The 9,527-nt window shown below is 39.3% G+C and overlaps 1 protein-coding gene across 2 annotated transcripts; it reads right to left on the bottom strand.

Moving 5' to 3' along the window:
• Positions 1-725: 725 nt before the first annotated feature.
• On the bottom strand, positions 726-9,501 carry smarcc1b (SWI/SNF related, matrix associated, actin dependent regulator of chromatin, subfamily c, member 1b). Of its 2 annotated transcripts, none has more exons than XM_057354765.1 (28): positions 8,685-9,501; positions 8,081-8,200; positions 7,797-7,882; positions 7,623-7,704; positions 7,440-7,532; positions 7,277-7,346; positions 7,035-7,104; positions 6,839-6,914; positions 6,555-6,677; positions 6,381-6,463; positions 6,084-6,199; positions 5,915-5,974; positions 5,788-5,822; positions 5,336-5,448; positions 5,178-5,249; positions 4,976-5,089; positions 4,738-4,891; positions 4,526-4,636; positions 4,179-4,238; positions 3,246-3,504; positions 2,960-3,112; positions 2,613-2,662; positions 2,331-2,397; positions 2,073-2,200; positions 1,732-1,866; positions 1,341-1,449; positions 1,108-1,179; positions 726-995 (listed from the first exon to the last, which is right to left on the bottom strand). In XM_057354765.1, the coding sequence occupies exons 1-28, from the start codon at positions 8,841-8,843 to the stop codon at positions 949-951; spliced, it is 2,817 nt and encodes a 938-aa protein (XP_057210748.1). In that variant the 5' UTR covers positions 8,844-9,501; the 3' UTR covers positions 726-948. The 2 variants fall into 2 exon arrangements, with proteins under 2 accessions (XP_057210748.1, XP_057210747.1); XM_057354764.1 differs by having other exon boundaries at positions 2,304-2,397; positions 8,685-9,499.
• Between the last annotated feature and the right edge of the window lie 26 nt (positions 9,502-9,527).

Below are 9,527 nucleotides of genomic sequence, written 5' to 3'. Positions count from 1 at the left end.
GGTCTGGCCACGTTCTCCAGAAATATGAGGTGTTGGCTTAAGGGGGACTCAGGTCATGTTCTGATCCCACCACAACCCCTCTCTCACCCCCTAATAAAAGAACCAACAACCCTAAAATACTTGAGAACGAACCCTTTGCTGTAGCTCCCATGACTTATGTATGCTCCATCAACATGTGGTTCGGTGTTACATGATTTAAAAATTCATAATAAAGTTAAAAATGCATTTGGGACATATTAAGAAATGATGCAGATTGTTGATTAAAGTTGCAGAGATTAAAATATGCTTGCATTACAAACTTCAAAACATAGTACCATACCATCACTAAAACAGTCACCAGTTCCTCTGTTAATCACATAAACAGAATAGGCTGAATATACTGTCACTGTCAAAAAGTCAGAGTTCACACAATGTTTAAAACATTTCAGTAGCTGGAATACCATCTTGACTTTGTGTTGTGTGCTGCTTACAATCAATACTGCATGTGTCATAGTACTGTCTACTTCACAAACTGTGAACAAAATGTTACAGTACATTACAAAGGCAAGAGAGACTTTGATGGCAAACGTTAGATATATTTTGTAATCAAAACAGAATACTGTTAGTAAATCAAGCAAAAGTGTGTCCTCAGACTTGAAGAATGTGCCGTGCAAGTAAATTTAAAATACATAAGTCTAAATGACGAAACATTCATAGAGAAGCAAACAACTCACGCAGCAACAGGTTTATATAAAAGGTTTATTCAGCCACAAATGTTTTGGTGCTCGGTGGTAATACAAAAACAGATCTACAAACATTAGGTACAGACAGATATGGCAATAAAAGCCTCAAATCTCACCTTTAAACGCCATGATAAATGCTTAAAAATATTAAATATACACAAAACAAGTATTATTGTAGAGGTGAATGTGTCTTGTAGTTGTTGTGATGTAACTTCATCGGTGGGCATCACATGGGTGCCGCCCCATCACCCTGAGAGGATGGGGGAGTTTGGTCTAAGTAGGAAAGAAAAGGTAGCCAGATTCACAACTGTAAGTGCTGTCACAGGAAGCAGGGTTGTGCCAGGCTTGATCAGTACAGATTCATGTTGTGGCACGTGTTACTCACACATGCCGTTGGGAGCTCCAGGGTGCCGGGCACCCATCATCTGGCCGGTGCCAGCGCTGCCCACCGAACGACCTGAGAAGGTCCAGAAACCACAATATTATTCAGTTATTGTCAGTTTTGTTGAAATTCAAATACAATTCAGAGTGTATTTAAGTAGCATTTCATCATGTGTGGTGTATAAGCAATGTGAACTAAAGCAGAACAGGAGTAATCGGAAGAGAGGTAATGCTTGCCTGCTTGCTGCTGCTCTACTTGCTGCCGTGCCTTCATTTCCGCACATTTCACTTGCTCCATGTGGAAGTTTTGCCTCTCAGACAATAACTGTTGTCTCTGCTGCTCCAACTACAACATACAGAACAAACCTAGTGTTAAGTCAACAACTTCTTTCTCTCTTTAAGAGCATTAAGGGTCTGTCTTTTTTAGGTCAGATCTGAATTCAGTGTGTTATATATGACTATACGAGGCAAACTAACAGAGAAACTCAAAATAAACTATGTGGGGTAAATGGCCGCATTATCTTTTAAGTGTGCTTTATGTTAAGAGAAGATTATGAAGGCAATTTTTAGAACAATTATCTATAATTTAGAACAAAAAAATCTCCCTGATAGAGTGACATTAACTCACAGCCTCTTTTTCTCGATCCATAATGGTCTCTAGCTCTTCAAAGTGTCTCAGTTTGATCTCCATCTTTTTCATCTGAGTTTCAACCAGCAGAGCCACCAGAGACTTAATCTTCCTTTCTTCTACCGCAGCCAAGTGCTAGACGAACAGAAAAATGAGGAGAAAGAAAGGAGAGTGAATTGCAAAAGTTCTTCAGTCATTACATGAGGCATACAAGCTGAATATTAAATTCAACTAATAGGTTGTTGGATAGTGTTCCATATTATGTTGCGTTTTATCCCTGTTAGTATTTGTAGTCATATATTGGGACAAGTATGCGATTATTCAAATGTCTTGACATTCACCTTAGCTTTGGTAGCTGCAGAGGCCAGTGCTACAGCTGCTGCTGTAGTAATGTTTGCCTCAACCAGTTCAAGCTCCGCACTCCTTCTAAAGTCTTCCCCATCCCCGTGGCCCATATCAAAACTCTCCTCTGGATTGAGATCCAAAAGCAAAGAGAGAAGAGAAACCACAAACAATCACAAACCAACCTGTTACGACTGTAACCATCATCACAGCACATGTGCTCCACTGACCTGCTGCGCTCTCTTCTCCTCTCTCACCTTCACTCTCCTCTTTCTCCTCGTTTTTCACACATTCTCCCTCTACCAAGACGCTGTCGATATCAGGCTACAACAGGAAACACAGTGACAATTACATCAATTGTTCAAAAGATTTCTGGATAAAATCAGCTGATATCTGATCTTAAAAATTAAGCCTAGACTATTAAAGACAGTCTTGTAAATACAAAATACTCTTTCTTTAATAGGAAAAGAAAAAACATACCATATGAAAACACAGCAGAAGAATGAATGATTATTAGTACCAAACTCAATTTTATGTACCTTGTTGTGCTGCTCAGATTCGATGTTCATTTTTTCTAGACCAGTTCCATCTAGCAAAGAGAGACACATATTAGACTATCACATACTAATGTGATTAAATGCAATAAACAGTAAAATAAGATAAATAAGGTGATCAATGTTTACTTCTTTCATTTACTGCCCTCACCTGGCTGTTCTCAGTAACACAGGTATTCCAATCATTTATGCATCATCCACATACATTTACAACTTGACGCATAGCTATAAAAATATCAATAGAAACTAAACTGTTTCCAAATTATTTTTACGAGACTCTATGTGCTCATGCATATACATGAAAGACAAGGAGATGAACAGAAGAACAGTACCAGTCTTTTCTAATTCATCGGGATCAAGTCCTGCGATGCCACCTGATTGCAGCGTAAAGGTCGAATCTAAATGATGCCCGACTCTCTGTGTCTTTTGAAAGCCAACAGTGAATAGCTCAATTGGGGCTTCCTCTCTTGCTCTCGAGAACTCCTCTGAAAAAACACAGAGCATTGCACATCACTCACGCTACACATTTCCTCAAAATAAACACACACACACACACACACACACACACACACACACACACACACACACACACACACACACACACACACGTACTCTTACCCAAAGCTGCCTTGGCAGCCGCAGAGGCCACTCGAGGGTCAACCACAGAGGCCAGGAAAGCAACGGTGCTCATTACAGGGTTTCCTGATTGGCTGAAGGGGACAGGCTGATAGGCAAGAGGACCCATTGAGGCTTCGGAGTTCTCCAGGTACGGGTCCTCTATGGGCAACCGGAGGAAATGAAGAATACAGTCGTCTTGTGTACGGCTGCCTACATGTTCTGACACTTTATTCCAGTCGTCTTTATACATCTCTAAAGCCTGAGAAGAGTAAAGACAATGACAATTGAGCAGGGGTCTCCAACCTTCTTCAGTGCCCCTTAATTAAATAACGGTGTGAGAATAAAACATTTATCGATTGCTTTAGACAAATTAGACTGAGATCAAACAATAATAGTGGTACACTCTTAAAAAAAAAGGTGCTTCAAAAGGTTCTTTGATGCCATAGAAGAACCTTTTGGTTCCATAAAGAACCTTTAACATCTCAAGAACCTTTCGGTGTCTTTGTGGTCGAAAAAAAGGTTCTTTGGATTATAAAAAGTAAGAAAGAGATGGTCCTTTAAAGAATCTTTGAATGAATGGTTCTTTGTGGAACCAAAATGGTTCTTCTATGACATCACTGTGAAGAACCTTTTAAGCACCTTCATTTTTAAGAGTCTAAAGGTCTTTGAACATACAGTCCGAAATGTTCGTATGTGTTTTTTCGTATTTGGCACTCATTTGTACGGTGTCTCTGAATTGTCAAAACGCCTCTCAAAATGCTTGCTACGGATACAAATTTTTTCATGACGGATGAAAATATCGAAGGCAGTGTGTAAATGTGATTGACACAACATGAGGTCGTATTTATTTTTTAAAGTGCGGAAATTTCGGACGCAAATTTCAGACTCAATGTGCAAAAAATACCAAAGCTTTAAGCAGTTTAATCGGCTTACCTCTAATAGCAACAGTGTTTCCTGTTCTGTCCATTCTCTTCCTGCACTTGCTCCTTTACTCTAGAGATGAAAGAAAGAAAGAAAGAAAGAAAGAAAGAAAGAAAGAAAGAAAGAAAGAAAGAAAGAAAGAAAGAAAGAAAGAAAGAAAGAAAGAAAGAAAGAAAGAAAGAAAGAAAGAAAGAAAAGGCACAAAGTACTGTGAAGAGCTCATGGCACAATTGTATACAAACAGATCCTGAAAACATCTAGAAAAATACTGCAAAACATAAGCAACAGACACTGCAAGGATTGTGGTTTTTAGTGTGTTTACAAACCACTGTGTGCGCGCGAGTAAAATGTCCTTTTACCTTAGGATGCTTCCTGGCATAAATGTCAATGCGCAGACCAAAATTCTGCAGGTCAGACGGCTTTTCTAATGACTTCTCTGGGAAATGCAACATATGCTGGGATGCTGAAACCTTTTAAATAAAATGTATTGAAAACATCATGATAACGATATTAAAAATAGTTACACAGCCATAGGAACAGTCATCTTATGGTCATCCATTGTGTGTGTTACCTGTAAGGGTCTGTGCTGCAGCGGTACAAGTCCTGAAGGAGTGTCTGTAAGAACATTGAAGTGTGGGGTTGGGGGCGGGCCCATAGGGAGGGGTCGACTCTCTGCATCTACCTGATAATTTATCAACCCCCACTGCTCCAAAAACGAATGAACTCTACAAACACAAGCACACAAGGGATTTAATGGATTTAGAGATTAAATTTTGCGGAAGATGAAACACCGCCACACACTTACACACCTTATAAGTGCACAAACATCTCCAGTCAGGTTTCGTCTGCTGGATGCTGAGGTCAGATACTCTTGAGGGTTTAGTCGGTACGTGTCAATCATGAAGTTACGGTAGGCAAGATATCTGAAAACAGCAAACGAGTTCATTTAGCATTCACTTAGATGGGTCTGTTACAGAGGATGTGTGTTTGTGGATAAACTTATTGACTTACATTTCTGGTGTTTTGGATTTATTTTTCCCATTGAAGAACTCAGGCAGTGCTCGCCTCTCTATTTTGTGAATGCTAACATACAGAAAAAAAGAAATAAAATCCTGAACAGCATTATGTGAAAATGCATAAGCAAGCTAAATATCATTAACAGCTCTCACCAGTTGTAGTCAAACCAGGAGGCATAGGTGGGCACAATAATGTGATGGATTTGTTCTGTGGCACTTTCCTCCCCCTCCATCCCACGGCTAAACTCTCTCGGTTCCTCCTCATCCTACACACACACAAGACAAGTCAGAACATTGATGAAGCAAATTGTGGAAAAATCTTTGCTTAGCCAGATTCTCTTTATTACTTGCGGGAAAAGTTTATTTTCACGTGAGTGACACGAAATGACAAATATTATCAACCTTCGCGGAAGACGAGATTGGCGCGCGTTCATGCCAATCGCACAACCCGATTCGCATCATTCGCACCGCCTGCCGCGAGTGCGCGTCTTTGCATTGACTTTGTATGTAATTTACTCGCACAAAACGCTTAATTCGCATTTGGTGTGAACCCAGTGTTAGAAAACAACCACACCAGCTGAAATAAGAACAAAGAAATCACTTACTCTGACACCAGATAACAGATCCTCTTCCTGGTCATCTGAGAGAAACACAGAGATATTAAACAGGTCGCAGGATTAACTAAATGGTCATATTCAAGTGTTCAAGACACACAAGAACAAACAAATTTACCCAAATCTGCCATAATCCCTCCTTTAACTGGAGTATTTTCACTGTCTTTTTTCAGGTTCACTATAGTCGACAGAAAACAAATAAGTTAGGCTTCCAACATTAACCAAACATACAACAGGCACGATACAGTTACTACAAAGACATATACAACACAAAAATAAAGACATACCATTTTTAGGCAGTATGACCTCCTCCATGTTAGGAACAGATGTTGGATCCTCCATGTCTTTAGTGAGGTCCTCTTCTGGCTCCGCCTCATCCATCTGGCCACGCCTCTTATACGAGCTATTGTGTTATATCAGAATATACATGATGTAAAATACTTCTTTTGTACAATTAGTAATTGCTATCCTGCATTAACAGACACATAATCCATCCTTGCAAAGAAATAAGTTACAGCAACATCATCTTATGTCGCTGCACAGGTGACAAAAAAATGCAATGATAGGAAGTGATGTCACTCTACCCTTTCTTTCCTCCCTTTTTCCTAGACTCTGAGGAAGATGGAGATGGTGAGCGCCGCCGCTTCTTCCAAAATTTCTGTTCCTTCTGCAAAAGGTTAAAAAAAAGTGGATGCATTGATACACTTACGTTAAAACAACAAACTGAGTAAAAATACTTTAACATAAATGAAACATACCTCCTCGATTTGGTAGATACGGCGCCGGAAACTCACACTATTCCCATTCTCATCTATCACATAGTCTTCTTCATTCATCCACTCATTAAATGTGTCAGTGTCTAGAAGCCATCTGGCATGAACCTGAGGAAAACTGTGTGTTAGCAGATTTTCTCACTGAAGGTCAGATGTGGCCCATAACAACAAAAACGTTCATCTCAATCTTTATATTTTGCCAGAGCTAAACAGCAGACAAAGAGATCAGACATATTCAAGGACATTTATACTCAAAGGACTTTTTTCACCTTCCAGCATCTGTCTGGGTTGGGAGGTTCTTCCACTTCTCCATCTACATCGCTTGCTGACAAAATGGAGTCATAACTAAAAAAATGAAATGGAGGAATATACGGATTCATGAAAAAAAATATAAAATGTGACATTTCTAAACTGACGGTTTTGAAGTTATTTTTCATTTGATTTGTGTGATTCTGTATCGTTTACCTGTCTGGACACATGCCCCAGTGCACCATCATCTGCCGATCTAATCGCATGATTGGTCTAAACCACTCGTCTAAAAAAATAGTAAGAGCCAACACTGAACATTATACACACTTTACATTTCTGAAAGATTTTGTAGACGCTTACGCCCAAAGTGACTTTACATTTAGGTATTACAGTTATACAATTAACAAACATACACAAATCCTGTGCATCAAGAGTCAAGACTGACAGGTGAATTATACCTTCATCTATGTTTGAGGGAGACGGGTATATTTGGTGGGTGGCTTGCAGCCGCTCCTCTGTAACTGTGCCCTAAAAAAAGAGAGGTAAAAAGTATAGTTCATGTGCAATAAGTGTATAGATTATAATTCCATATTTTCTCTGACCCTTCACTTTTCCACTTACCTGATGCCGCAGGACAATGTCTTTGAGTTTGAGGATTTGCTTTTGTTCCAAATCAGGGGACAGGTACACTACAGGTCTGCTTAATAAATTATTCTGAAATAAACAAACACACACGTGTCAGATATTATTACGCTATCAAAAGATATGCTTGTGTTTGTTGTCTTTGCTAAAATCCACAAAAACCTGTATCAGAGAATTCTCGATGGAGATGAACATCTCAACATTACGATCCACTCTAGATGGGTTCTGTAGATCAAAGCGTCTCCTTCGATAAAAAGATCAAACCGTGGATCAGACATTTATCAGACGCACAACGTTACGAACAAAGGAAGAAGATAATATGATTAGATAACTAACCAGCCCTGTTCGGTCTTAAACTTGTAAACTGATCCCAGAATATGACAGAGGGCACCACTGGGCCTCAGGTCCAGAAAACACTTTGCCTGTGATAAAGAACCAATTTCTTAAAGTTAATGTGGACGAACACATGATTTGAGTGAACTAAAAAAGTATCTTCAGAATGTCATGTTATGTTATTAATCAATATATAGAAATTAATAAAAAAAGAGACCTGCACACCACTATACATGTTCTCATACCACCATATCTGCTTATTAAAACGTGGAAAATAAATGACTTACAGGAAGTTTCGTGAAGCCGGGGTTATTTGCTCGGCGGCCAAAAGAGTCCTCTTGAAACTGCAGCAGTTGGATGACCAGCCCAGACAAAGACTTACTGGATGGAGCATCAGCCTGAACATACTTGAGATAAAAACACTGTAGATCAGCAAAACTGAGGTATCATCAACTGACCAAAAAAGTAGTGTAAGCAACCAAGTTACTGAGCAATGTAGGCATAATTGTCTTTGTAACATTTAAAAGTGAATGCCTAGTGAACTGTACAGTGGACGGGGTGGGGGGGGATATGCTTTGTGTTACGTAGGTTATGTTGTAAACATAAATGCTAGGCAATATTAATACTTCATTTATCATATAGAAACTAAAAACAATTGAACTTATTTCAAACGTCACCAAAAGGTGGTGTTGTAAATACCTGTCAAAAACGTTAAGGACGTATTCTGTAGAGATAGCTCTATTAATATATATCATGAATACAATTTAATGCTTAAATTACCATCAAAACGATTTAAAGAACAGGGCAAACAAACGCAGCTTTCTGTAAAGAAACCAGAAGACAGCTTTGAGAAACGTTAATGGTATCTTATGGCTGCCCGGCTGTGCTAACCTTTTTATAATGCTTTCCAATCCAACTGCGGACCGTTTCCAGCTGAGAGATTTTTTCAGGGCATTCCCAAAATTTACTGCACGGCCCACCATCCTTTTTTCGGCTCAACGAGGGGCTAAATGCGGTTTGACTTGTCGTTGTGTGAGGTTGTGTGGCCATTGTTACATGCTAATTAGCCACCGCTATCCGAAATGAGCGGAGACGACACATCGCCTCCAGCGGCCAGTCTGAAGAACACGCCAACGATGCGTGCTGCGTACTTCTTCTTCGATTGCTTTTTGGTGCGTAACAAAACAACTGGATAGGCGGTATTACATCTAGAGGACCGGAGAGTGAAGATTTGCGAGGGTGTAAAATAAAAAGCCTATTCATTCGTCCTATTGTTGTTAAAACCTTGCAGGACATCTTTGCATTTCCTACACAATACATTTTAAGAGAACACCTGGTTTTTGGACTTGAAATAGCTATTTATTAACATTTGGTTAAATGTTTTTTTCCTAAATGTTTTAACGTTTAGCCGACAATATACAATTAATGCCGTGTAGTATGCAGTACACAGTATGTTATTTCAGTAGCATTCTATTTTAACCATAATAGCATAAACGCCAGTTAGCGCCAACATGCGTTTAATATTTTATTAATCCTTAGTGCGCATCAACTGATAGATACTATAAATAGCAGAGATGAGCTCGTGAAATATTACTATATTTGGTAAATCATTAAAATACAACTATAAATGGATTTAGATCTGCGCAAGGCACGTGTTGTGCTGTTTAAACAAGCCCTGGTGTTGTCTCTGAACGGCGAAACGCAGCTGCCCTTGAACGTTGCTTTTTTTAATCA

This window comes from Triplophysa rosa, linkage group LG16 (assembly GCF_024868665.1).
Source record: "Triplophysa rosa linkage group LG16, Trosa_1v2, whole genome shotgun sequence".
Taxonomy (NCBI): domain Eukaryota; kingdom Metazoa; phylum Chordata; class Actinopteri; order Cypriniformes; family Nemacheilidae; genus Triplophysa; species Triplophysa rosa.
Note: the sequence above shows the minus strand (reverse complement) of the source record. Positions and strands in the feature narration are given on the sequence as shown.